The sequence below is a fragment of the Tachypleus tridentatus genome, chromosome 6 (assembly GCF_004210375.1).
Source record: "Tachypleus tridentatus isolate NWPU-2018 chromosome 6, ASM421037v1, whole genome shotgun sequence".
NCBI classification, from domain to species: Eukaryota; Metazoa; Arthropoda; class Merostomata; order Xiphosura; family Limulidae; genus Tachypleus; species Tachypleus tridentatus.
In genome coordinates this window covers 76,919,592-76,933,482 of record NC_134830.1, presented here as the reverse complement: position 1 = coordinate 76,933,482, position 13,891 = coordinate 76,919,592, and the positions used below count along the sequence as shown (strand labels likewise).

Genomic DNA, 13,891 nt, shown 5'->3' with positions numbered 1-13,891 from the left:
ATATCAAGTTGTGGTTTTTGCTTACTTGGGATATTGTCTACCAGTCTACCACCTGTAGTTATACTTCAGACTTCGATGTGGCTCTGACACTTAACTTTTTTTAATGCTTTCTTTTATTTCAAGGGCCCTTGCTTCGAATTTCTTCTCTTGGATTCTGCTTTATGGTAAGTGGTGTCTGACTGGGTATTCTTTGCATACACAAACAAATCCACACTGTATACCATATTGATTCATGCACTCTTTCCATGGCCCTACATGGTTACCTTTGAGATGGGGTGTTTCATGAGATCACTGGATGTCAATAATTGTGTGATATTTGCTTTGTAAATAGGCCTGTCTCAGGCCATATTACTCATGTATGCCATGGGATAAGCGTAGGATAGCTGCCCATCCATGCCATTCCTCAGTTGAATAAATTGGTGTGGTCTGCCTTTCTAAATAAGATTTTCATGATCACCCATTGCACTAACTTAGGTGTAGCCATCCCAGGACTCTCCAACACTCTTCCCCTATCCTTTTTATTATCTGCCAGTTCTAAGCCATTAGGGTAGTTGACCATGAAGATATCCTGCAGGATGGGTTTCATATAGATGGCTATAACCATTCACCTCAGAGTAAGGTGGTGGATTTCTGCCAATGTAGAAGGCATATCATCCTCTTGATTGAGTGACACATGCCATGGGCTAAAAGATATCACTGCAGTTCATCCCTTTAATTAAGTATCTTCATTCCACCTTTATGTGAATGTTGGTACCCCATGGTCTGATTTTGAATATAAAGTGAGCAATCAACTTAAGTCCTGATACAGGTTTTGGTTGTCCTATCTTCCTACCATGATTCTTTCTTCTGTGCAGTAAGTAATAAGAGGTATATGGAGGATGTTTCCATTTTTTGCCAGGACACTCCTCCATTCTCTCTTGTAAAAAGAGATGTTATTGACTTTTTTATATTTTGGGTCAGTCTTATGATTTCACAGTATTGTTAAAAAATCATCAGTTATAAGGCTACAATTGAACAAAGCACAATGCAACCATTGTGTAGCTTTGTGCTTAACAATAAACAAACATAATAGCAGTATTTTTATTATTTAGATACTTGTAAACAATTATTTTGATTCATTCTGTGGCAGTTTATTAAATCATTATTTCAGTTATTGGATTCTTGGAATTACTGGAAACACAAGTTTTGATTAGTTTATTATTTATGCATGCAAAATTGGACTATTGAAGCTCTACCTTTCTTCTCAAAGCCAAATTGTTGTTGACATTTGTACTGCTCATATTGTTTGCAACAGTCGTCATGATTTCAGATTTTAACAATAATCATATATTAATTCTTCTGCTAACTTAGAAATTTCTGCTCCTTCTAGATCAAGAAGTTTCAAACCTCTTCAAAATGCATTTGAAGTTGTGTACTCTCTTTCTCCAGGTTTTTTACTCTTGTCTTTCTGCTTTTCCCAAGAATACTTAGGATAGAAAACCTATTATAGATCTCTCCCTACTTAGTAACTGTCTCATTGTAGCCCATTCCAACACAGAAAACATAATAGTCCTGAGAAAGTTTCTTTGATAAAACCATTAAAAGACCAAAGGTACTCATCTCCACATCCCATTCACCAGCTATCTTGATGGTTTATGAGGTTTTGGCATCAAAAAGTGATTGGGCTCAAAATTAGTTATTCTTCATCTAGCATCAGCTCCATGTTTTTTGTTGTTTTCTTCTAGTGGTCAGAGCGCTTGCAGATCTTCTACACTCACTGACATGAATTTTCATCATAACATAAATAACTAGCTCATACCAGCTCTTTCATCCTCATGATAACAAGAAACCCACTTCAAGCAAAAATGCATTCACAAGACAGCTGGTACGGGTATTAAAACTTTTATTAAAATAAAATAGAGAACAATGTTTCGACATTCTTAGATCATCTTCAGGTTAACAAAGAGCCATCTTGAGAATACAGCTCTTTCATCTGTCCAGTCCTAGGCACTCACACAGCTGTCTATCATTTGAGTACATCTTTGGAGTGAATCATTATTTTAGGGCAGGCTTTTCAAATTTTTTCTAGCTTTCCAAGAGTTATAGAGTACACAAGCTAATATGATCCTTTCCTACAATGACCTCTTGATTGTCTGTCATGCATGCTATTGATTGTTACCTTCTTTTCACCACAAATTAGTGTTGCTACAGAAACAAAATTTCTTCAGTAATGTAATATTAGATGTTTGGGAGCACTCATTCTCAATATCTGTGTCAAGTGACTATGTCTATTTCCTCTCATAATGTTGATCTTAAGTTTTGTTATTTGTTGGTTGTGATGAACATTCTGGTGGATTTCTTTTCCAGTGATTGTTGAGTTCTTCCTGCCAAATGAGCTCTTCACCTTTTGGTTTTCACTTGTATTGGCCATCCCATGATCAATGTTTTCATGACCCCAAAAAAGTCATAATATTTCTCTCTCTTTTTTGAAAAATATGTCTTTCTGGTCTACAACTTCTACCTCTATCATCTCTAAGAAGATCGCTAAGATCTCTATCATCATGACAATTTCATGCCAAAGTCTTCTTTTGGTTGGCACAGCTGTAGTTTTTTGTGCTTAATGTTCAGGAAGATCCTTTTCCTTTTGTTAACATCTTTTACTATAAACCTCAGATTTCCATTTTCCACTCCAAAGTTCAATGTTTGTTTTCATGAGTGGTGATTTTCAGATCCTTTGCAAGAGTAGCAGGATTCTTCCCATGTGTTGCCCATATCTAATCAAAGTTCTTCCCTTGTGATGTACCAGTCACACTGGGCTATTTTCAATCTTTGTTTCATCACCCACTCTTCAGCATGTTGTCTTTTTTCATTCATATTCCTCTATCAGACTGACTTTATCAACCATTGTGCATATCATTTTATAGCATTTTGACTTCAGTGTCATTGTGTATCTTGACAATGCTCAATTTGGAATTTTCATTGTTTAATTTCCCTCTCATTTGAAATTTTAGTTACTTGTTCACTTTATCACCTGTCACTTGAGACCTTTTCCTTCCTTTACTTCCATCAAACAGAAAGTGTTCAAATCTTTATGCTCTGTGTTCCTCTTGCACTCTGTCCAAGTGATCACTCTGATTATATTCTAATACAGTATTTTTGCCTAAATCATGACATATGGGAGGATAGCCATTGTTTTTTCTTATCATTTTGAATCCTAATTTCTTTTTTATTACCATAAATGTTTTTTGCCCTACTTCAGCTGTCAGATGTTATGATTCTGTTGTGGAATAATTTTTGATATTGAACAAAAGTTATTTATACTGTGTAATGAATCTCATTCTTCAGATTTAGCCCCTTCCACTTTCAGAGGGTATCCTGCAGATTAGTGTGTGAATGACTCTTGAGTACTTTTTTTTACAGTTTTACTTGCATAATATTGTTATCTCTTCAGGTTCAACATTCTGCTTACTCTTGACCATTGTACTTCAATTCTGATGAAATTCTGAAAAGACTTGTTTATTTAGTCATAAAAGAAAGTGCCAAGATTTATGATAGCTGTGTGTAGTTGATTGGTTCTTTATTAGAGAGAGCAGTGTCCTCTGGATGCAAACAAAGGATATCATTTGGTGGCAAGTGATGTCTCAGTATTTGCCTATCTTTGCAACTTTACATGCATGTTGATATAACGTTGTAAGAGAGTGAATTTCATATTTTTATAATTCTCCATACTGTCTTTCTCACTCCACTCTCAGATAGGTTACAGCATCCTTTGCTTTCTCTACAGTGTCCCCGATAAATAGTCCATATGTTGTTGAGCCTATTCTCTGGTTCACAAAGACATCTTTGATAGTTTCTGGGTGCCTGCTAATTAGACCATTTAGTAACCTAATTTCTTTTTTTGTTGGTATTTTTGTATGGAAGAAAGGGATAATAAATTATTCTCTCCTCAAATTTATCAAGTTTTATCCACTGAGAATTTTCTAAGCTAAATAGAGTTTTGGTGTCTTGCAGAGCTATACTTTTTTCTTGTTAATTTGTCCCTCACAGAAATGTGGCTACACAATATATTAATTCTGCTTAGTTCAGCAGGAGAAGTATTAAATATCTCAATAAATAGGTATCATACTGGAAAGAATGCTTCATCTGAATGTCCTTATAATACTGTTAATTAGTCAGTGTCTAATTCTCTCCATTTCTTATCAAATTTGGATTCAGCCCTCTTGTTTAGTTGGGTATGTATTCTGACTTTTATTTCTAATGCTTGAATCCACTAGTCATCAACTAGTATTGGTGTTTCCCAGTCCATAGCCTGACATATTGTCTATTTTTTCCTCATCCTGACTGTGTCAGAGGTAAGTCTATGTATTCTGAATTTTACATTTTTTAGAATTAAAATAAATTTCACACAAACACTTTCCCACCTGCCTTCCCATAACTGTGAGATTTGTGGTTTCATATCGAAACTACAAAAGAAATTTGGCCTTGAGTATAAGTAGCTCCTGAATCATGCTCAAATAAGTCACTTGAAAGAATGGAGAACTCTGGTTGGGTGTGATGCAAGTACTGCATTTTGTCAAGAACATTCAGAACTTTAGGTCGGGTAAAGTTGAAAGAGCAAGCTATACACAACAATAAGAAGCTAACAAACAAAAAAATGGAAACCAAATTCAAAGAGAAAAAAAAACACACCTTTGCATGTTTTGAACACTGTAAAACAAATAAACACAACATAGAAAACACTAACATACTCTGTAGGTAAACAAATACAAAGAAATGTGAAACCAGAGAAGCTCTACTTTATACAACAGCTGAAACAAAAATTGAATCAATATAAAGGAACATCTTTATACCTATTAATAATAATAACCTAGCATCCAACTGTAACATTTACAGTCTCATACCTGTTCACAATCTTGTCCCTAAGATGTATACCCAGCAATAATCAATTGCAAATTATCTATGTTAACCTGAAGATGATCTAAGAAGGTCAAAACATTGTTCTGCACTTTATATTTTTATTAAAGTTTTAATACCCATACCAGCCATCTTCAGAATAAATTGATGAGACTTTTGTTATACAAGCTATGAAAGTCTTGTCACTAAAGACCATTTTGCTCTATAACAACAAAATACCACACATGAACACTTGACTTAAAACACCTTTAAATTTTATAGGTTCAGATAATGTTTTTGGTGTAAGTATTTGAAATTTTTCAATAATTCAAAATCATTGTTGCTATTTTTTTATTTATATGTATAGTGAGTATATAGTCCCAAAACATAACTATCTCCATTCACACTACAGCTGTTGCTCAACTCATCTAAGCATTGGTCTAATCTTTTCTTGCTTTCTCCATTTATTCCCACTTAATTGCCTATGGCAGTATCTTTCTCATGATGCTGTCTACCTGTGTCAATGCACCTTTATCTTGGTACTTGTTTACAAGCACCTACTTCAGATGATATTTCCACTTTTTCTTGGCAAAATGTTCATTAATAGATTACTCTGTAGTACAATTGTTTAATATACTTTGAGTGTTCATTGTATTACCTATTTGATTTTCCTAGAACAGAAAACTTTTTTGTTGTTTCACGAGTTGATTTCTGGCATGTGGTTCTAGATTAATGTATCTGGCATGGAGGTGGAGGCAAATCAGGCCCCTCCTATCCCTTCTCTGATATCTGGCATTTCTCTTGAATTGAGGCTGCCTGTGACCTTATCTGTAATGAAGTGAAAAAAAACATTTGTTAAAGAAGGTTGAGGCTGCACTTCTGAGTGGTCTTAATCATTCTAGAGAGAATTTAGATTTGCTTTTTCGGGTGCCTTCTTTTACTCTCTCAGCTTCTCATGAGATCATTTTTGATCAGCCACCTTTCTTTCTTCCATTGATACACTGAGTGTGTAATGTTTTTTTATATATACACAGTTGGTTTTGAGTCCATATCTTCATTTATAGTGGAGATGTCTGAGAACAAATACTTCATTCTCCCCCAATTTCCTGATACTACAGTACATGCAGAGGGAGGTTTACTGCTCAGTTACATGAAAGTACATCTATGTACATTTGACTGAACAACATATTTTCACCTACCATCACCAGATATAAACATATCTAGACCCTTATAGAACATACCTACTGTTGGAAATCTGGAGTTCCAGAATGGAATTTGTGGTTAACCTGAATAGATCAGTTTTCTAGGATTTGTCTGATCCTACCCAGAGTTCTGAGGTATTTATCATCCCTACACGTATTTGTTACAAAGTATCTTAGGCAGTTGTCACATCACTTTGACAAGGAATTGAGACCACTGTTAGTATTTTACTTGGTTTGATTGTCAGTTACTGCACCTTTCCTAGTCTCTTGGCTGATATGTTGTTGAGATTTGTATGATGCAGATGAGTTGTTAGATGGGTGTGTTCTGAGGGTTATAAATTTAGAGGTAGATCAATTGTCTCAACCCAACCAGATTCTTCCAACAGAATGGATGCATCATCCATTTTCTGTTATGTTTACTCTCACTTTGGGATACTGATGATTGATGTGTTTGCCACTCATTAGAACATTCAACTTCCATCATTTTGGAATCAGTACCTTACACTTGGACATTGGCAATAGATGCATTCAATCGGGATTGGACTTGAGCATACGTACATGGCTACCCCATCTATCCTAGCAGTGATTTGTTCAACCACTAGTGTTGTTCTGTTGGTAATAATCCTGGTTTCTGCTTATTTGATACCTTCAGGTGTGCCTTCCTCCATTTCATCTTTGGCCTTATAAGATGTCTTATAAGAAATAAGACATATAAGAAACGGCACACTTATGAACAATGGTATATTGTAAGGGGTTTGAACCCACCTTATCCAGACATACCAACTCTACATCAGTTTTTGAAATAACACTTTGACAATGGTTTCATATCTTCCAATAGTCTCCCTATTCCAATAGTCCCCTCACATGACCTTTTTGACTATCTTTAGATACATGAAGGTACGGTAATTCTTCGAGTCTGCTATGATCTGTAGCCTCTTCAAATCACTTCAGGCCCTTCATCCCAAATGACCATTTCATTATCTAACTAAGATATAAAGGTGATGTTACATGTTCTTTCTCAACATCCATTTGAGCCCTTGGCCTCAAGTACCATGTATCATCTTTCCCTTTAGGTTTATTTTTTGTTACTGCTAACATCAACCTGTGGATGTCACAGGATGAAGTTGCTCTCACAATATTTGAACAGATCGTTTTATCATTCTTTGCCCTTCTACTTCCAGACAGGTCCTCCTTACCTCAGACACTGGCAACCATGGAAGAGGGTAAATTCTTTTCACCAATTCATCTTGCCAATATTTCTATGACCAATCATATGCTTATTGTTTGTTATGTAAGTTGAGGGTCTCAAAATGTTATATAGCTCACATCAAAGCTTTTAGAGGTTCTGATCAATAATTTTTTATCTGCTGTGACCCTTCAGTTTTTTGGGATTTACCTCCAGTTAGCTAATTGTGGGTATGGCAGTTGATCCATATTGCTTATTCTGAGCTCTGTTCAAAGATGAGGAGATTTCTGTGAGTCAACTCTCATCACGTTTGCCACAGTTCTATGCCCTTAGTGGCCCAGTTGCATTGCCTACTAAAGGGCATTGTGCAGGCTATTATATAGATCCTCCCAATTCTTTTATCTCATTATTTTCATGATCTGACATTATCTTTATCTGAGGGTCTTTTGACTACCATCCATAGCTATTGACTAGATTATACAGAAGAGTATTTTCATTACCAATCTCTTCTTTCCTTTCCAAAGTCCCTCACCCTTTTTCAAAACTTCCACTCTGTGACACATGTTACCAAATCAGGTGTACTTTTATCAAACTAAGACTAGGTTGAAACGGACTATAGAAATGAGGTGCTTCATAAGACAACCCAGAGGCAAGCCAGGTGTTATTACCATAACACGCTGGATTCTCATGAGTAAAGCATAATGGGGTCCTGTTCATCCCTGCTGATCATTGGATTGAATAAATCTGGTTGGTTTGCTTTTAAAGGTTTAGATAAATTGGTTCACCTATTATACTATTTCCAGGTCTTCCCAATGTGTACATTACCCCTCCAGATTCTACTGGCAGAGTTAAGTAGTCCTAATCCAATTTCCAGTCTCTGGGGTGGTAGACAAAAGCTTTTCTTCCAGAATGTTAGAATGACTTTTTTTCACTCTTGGAGTTGAGGACCCTCCAACCTGAGTACCTGGATATTTTTTTCCAAAATTTCAGTAGGAGAGGGACCAACCTTTGTGGGAGCCTCCTTGTAATTCCAGTTTAGGTTTGATGTTTGGTTATCAGGTTGAGTTGTGCACGGCCCTTTTTTTGATCAGTATTGGTTTAGTACATTGTTCATGGAAGCAGGTCCATTGTCTCCTCGTAATTCAAATGCTGAATGGTCCTGGTTTGAGCTCTGTCTGTTCCTCCCCATAATTCTTGGGGCAAGAAGAATTTTCCTTCCCTGCATGGCTGGGAAGTGAGGAGGAGTGTTCATAATTTCAGACTGGATGAGTTTTATTTCTAGAAGTTGAGTATGGCATACAGGATCTCATCATTTCAAGTTTGGGGTGTTGCCTTTTGGACTTCTGCAGGTGTTGTTGCTTACCTCTCATCATGATTCCAGTGGCTCACAACACATCACTTTATAGCTACAGGCTGGAATCCACCCACAAATATATCTGTTGTGGTCCAAATGCACTAGTTACCAATATGATATTTAGGAGCCATACCCCCTATAATTTTAAACCTGAGCAATGTGGTCTCACTACCTTGTTGGGCCTAGCCAATTGTGATGATAGATCACATCAAATTCCACCTGCAGTGCATGATTTAGGTTCTGGGTCAGTAGCATACCTGTTCTGGATGTAGTGCATTTCTCCCAATAAGGTGCTAACCATCTATTGGCATAACCATAATCTACGCAAACATCATGTGCAGATAATACCCTCGCTGGCCCCTCTACCTTGTCAGTGTGAGATTCTAGCTGTTGTGTGACAAGAGGTATGTTTTGAAAATTAATGTTTTTTTAAAATGTATTTCCAATAACAATTACCTCCCTTCACTTCTCTCACCTTCCTCCTCACTAAGAGCTGGTGTTAAAAACTGCAGATTGGATCAACCTAGAAAAAAGTAACATTATCTGAAAGGGGCACTTATATACAGTACCATAATAGAGGGCACATTCACTAAGTGGAGAATGTCACAAAACAGATATTGCCAAGAACAGTTAAGTGGGGAATAAAAGACTGAAGTAAGTGAGAAAAAGCAGACCAGTACTTAGATGGCCAAAGGTAAAGAAACCCTAACAGTCGTGTAATAACTGTAGTTTGAGTGGAGGTAAGTATTATTGGAAATACATTTTTAATTTAAGAGAATGTTAACATTTATTAAAAATTACTAGATTTTAAAGGAAAACAAGTTGAAAGATTGTATGTGTGGTATTCAGGTACACTGATATATATTATTCAAAAAGATTGTGCTTTAAAATAAATCTGTGTACAGTGCGTCTTTTGCACAAACATGGGCAAATATTGCAAGGAATTCTTTTATATGTAATGAAAAAAAAATTATGAAAGTGAAAAACATTCATTTTAAAATTTGTATTTATATGCAAAATATAAACACACATGAAATAAGTGCATGTTCTTATTATACATACAAAATCTTAAAAAGTAAAGCTATATGTGAAACAATTGAACTTTAACCTAGAGTTACATAACATGGCTAGTTTTAAATTTAAATGCTTTAATGACATAATGGAAAAGGTTGCAGTGCATTGAAATTTTGTCTTTATTTTTGATGAAAGATAATCAAACTTAAACATTTTGAATGAGATTGTGCATTCATTCTTAAATAGAATAGACCAATTATTGTATATTTTTATAATGAATTTATATGCAAGGTAATTTCATTGAAATTTTAAAAATTTTAGTAACTATTTCAAACACAACCAATACCACTTCATACATTTTTTACTTTTTATTTGTATGGTACAAATATATATAGTAATATATAAAATGTCCTTTTTGCAGTACAGAGAATGGTGTAAGGCTTTGGATCAAGGTCGGGTGCCACCTGAAGCTTTAAAGATGCTCACTGAAGAGGTTAATACTAAAACATTGAGAGTAGAAAGGATGGTGCTGAAGCAACTTGAACGTGTTACTTATTTTTCATATGTGTAGTTACATTTAAGTTAGTTAAAACGTATTACCTGTACCAGATATGTTATACAATGAAAATAAATTTCATTAGAGTATACACGCGCAGAAAGAGCAGTTAGCAAGATGCTAAAACCAAAAAAAACGTTTGCATTTAAAAATATGTACATTATGCTGCAGCATTCTCTTTCAATGAGTTAACTCAAAAATAGATTGTAATTAATTATTATAATTACTTCAAATTAAGAATTTGTCAAGGCTAAAATTATATTACCAAAATATATTAGAAGATAAAAAAACAGATAGGCAGAAACTTTTCACAATTTCTTTCAAGCAGAAGTACTTGTAGAAAGAATTTATAGTGTCATGTAAGTTAGTTCTAGATGGGAAGGAAATTTAACCAGTGTTTCGTGTGTGTCTGACAAGGTAATAAGTGAAGTATTCTGCAATTTAAATAATCATCTTTGGTTTTTAGTTATTACAAAATATATTTCTTAGATGTTTCCTTGCTGTGTACAATTTTCATTTTATCTGTAATATCTTTAAATCCTGCTTTCACTTCAGTCTTTGTTAACAATATTTTTGTTATATATCAAACCTGGTTCTTATACAGTTTTTAAAGTTAAAAAATAGAAAACCTATTGTACAAATATGCTGAATGATTATAAAATAGCTTTTAATATGTACTAGGTTAAGGCTTGCTTATTTTACACTGATGAAATGTTTAAATACTGTACATACATATATGTTTTGATATTTCTATAATGAATCATTTCTAGAAGTACCCAAGACTTCAGCTTTGATTGGAAATAATTACCATTAATATATTTTTTGACATAAGAAGTTTTACACAATTCAAGTATACTATGGATAAATTTAAATGGAAAGGTACTTAGTGACATTTTGAATAATAATAAAGTTCACTGTGCTTGTACAGTTTAGATAACTTTCTTAGGTGATAATTTTAAACTGGTTACTTTAATAACTAATGTTTTTTTTTCCCTAATAACTTTAGTAGTTTTGTTTTATGACTCCCATTTTAACTTTCCAAGTATGATAAAAAAAATAATCTTCAACAGTCTTTACTTCCTCTTTTCTGTATTCTTTACTTGTTCAACTCCATCTTTAACAGTCTATATTGTTTGTTAGCCACTTCACAGATGGTCTGCATTCTATGGTTATTACTGATGTAACTCCCTTTTTGACCTTCACATTACTTGCATTGAAAGTATGTTATCCTTACTATTTATTAGATGAGTGTTTGTTTTTATATGAATTATTGGGGACATTTGTATAAAATTATGTTAAAGATTACTCATTTCTCCTCAAATGTTTAGTTTTTATCCTAGTGCTTTAACCAGCTATTGACCTTTTTGACCTTTGTATTTCTTGCATTGAAAGTATGCTATCCTTACTGTTTATTAGATGAGTGTTTTTATATGAATTATTGGGGACATTTGTGTAAAACTATATTAAAGATATTAATTTCTCCTTAAATCTCTGGATTTTATCCTAGTGCTTCAACCAACTATTGACCAGTGCTTTATTAAAATTTTCCACTTCATTTGATAAAAGTGGGTGATACTGTACTGTTTTTGCTGAATTTACTTTTATTGCTTCACAATTTCCATTAATTAATTTTGGTTCTGAGGTACTTGACAATCTTTAAGTATCTTAATTATTGATGTACTGTAATCTGAACAGCTGCATTTGTTTCTTGTATAAGAATTAAGCATAAAGAGCCTAGAATACCCTTACAAACCAACTTGAAAGATTTGTATTTTCTACAAAAGGGCATTCCACTGATGGAGTCTATTTAACAGCAGAATTATAGAAATATTTGTTTACTTTTGGTATTAAAATATTTTAAAAGTAAATATATGTTGAAGTTTTTTAATCTTTATAACCATTAAGGTTACTGCTCTTTGCACGTAGTTTTTCTTCTTGTTTCATTTCTGAGCATTTCACTTCAACTTTGTTCAGATGAGATCAGAGCTTCTCATTCACAATAATTTGTGACAGGATTTCATAGGTAGCATAATTAGAAGCACTTGTGTTAAATATATGCAGTTTACTGAAATCTGGGGAATAAATAGTTTTAAACTTAGTGGTCTGACCTGAACTTTTCCAAATACATACTACCATCACACAATGCAGTACGTGATTTTCCTGCAGCAAGAAACATAAAAACTATACATTGGAAATAGAGCAAATAAGCTAGATCTATGTATGTGTGAATTTTTCTTTCATTTTCAATTTGCCAAATGCAGTTAAATGAAATATGATGTGTTATTTTTACAGTTTCATTCTGTACTTGTCATTACAAATACAAAACTTTGCTGTTGTTCAAGCTTTTGCAGAAAGGTAAACTTGTAACAGTTTATAAAAACATTGTAGCATAAACTATGCAATTTTTAAGTATGTAAATATAAACTTGTAATTCAAATCAATACATCTTTACACCTCAGTAAAACTATTTCAGTTTTAAAGGACAACTTAATCCTAAGATTATTTATTTTTTCAGTTGACTGATGAAAGATTCTTAAAAGTAAACTATATAATTATACCTCAAGGTATTAACTTATTCAAACCAACAGTAGTTAGTATTATGAAATCTGCATTGATATGTTTACAGAATGTGTACAGAATATAACATAACATTAATACTAACAATTATTGAAAGTTTTTGTTGATTTTCATCATTTGAGCAGTTACTTTATGTACAATAATGTGTTATAATTTGAATTTTTATGAGAGTTTATATACTGTTTTACACTGATAAACTTTGATTTGCAATAGTTTGCTATAAGGTAAATAACGTTTTGTATAAAAATGGTAGAATTGAAGCTGTAAATATAAGAATTGTTCTTTCTGACATGGTACTATAGTGTGTAGTGGTAGAAGTTACATTTTGTGATTTTCCAAAACTCATATACTTGTAAATAATATGAAAATTTGACACTAAATTTATGTATAAAAAAAAAAAAAAGAGGTCCCCAGTTATAGGATGTAAACAAATATATAGACACAAATAAACAAATGGTTACGTTGAGTTAGTAACCAGACATATTTTTTAAAGCTTTGCTTATTAGTATGATTTTTGATAACTGCTATGAGAAATATGGGTAATGTAGTGATTACTTGTACATGTAGAAGTAGATTTTATAAAACTATCAATGTGACATAAGGAACAACTACAAAAATAGCTAATACATTTTGATATATATATATTGTTTAAAGAGTATGTTATTTAAAGTAGCCATTTACTTTATACCTTTTAACAAGTCTTTAAATCATACAAGGTTAAATGCTAGACTCCATCAGATGCCTGCTAATGCATGGTTTTTAATATGTTCTTTTTGTGCTTGTTTATATGCTTGCTAAATGTTTCTCTTCTTTTTATCATTTTGGGGACAAATTAATTATCAGTACAGAAATATATTTCCAGTTAAATTTTGTCAGTTATATTTTGATAAAGAATTTCAAATACAGTATGTATATAGAAGTGGAATTTTGGTATTTGTTTTAAATGTCTAGAGTATTTCTGACACCAAGTTTTAAGATTTGCTCATGTAACAAGATTTTGTTTATTTTATTTTATGCATGGTAAGAGTTGATAATGTACAGCAATATTTTAATCAGTAACTTGAAGTCAGTATATATCAGCACAATGAAAATTATGAAAAATCAATAAATTGTGATTTTCTTTTGGTTTA

At 33.3% G+C, this 13,891-nt stretch overlaps 1 protein-coding gene across 1 annotated transcript in view; it reads left to right on the top strand.

Moving 5' to 3' along the window:
• Nucleotides 1-13,891, top strand: part of LOC143252848 (cAMP-responsive element-binding protein-like 2) — a 30,267-nt gene extending 16,376 nt beyond the window's left edge. The window contains exon 3 of the mRNA XM_076505619.1: nt 10,050-13,891. Coding sequence (XP_076361734.1) covers nt 10,050-10,199 — 150 coding nt within the window. The 3' untranslated portion in view covers nt 10,200-13,891. The remainder of the gene's footprint in view (nt 1-10,049) is intronic.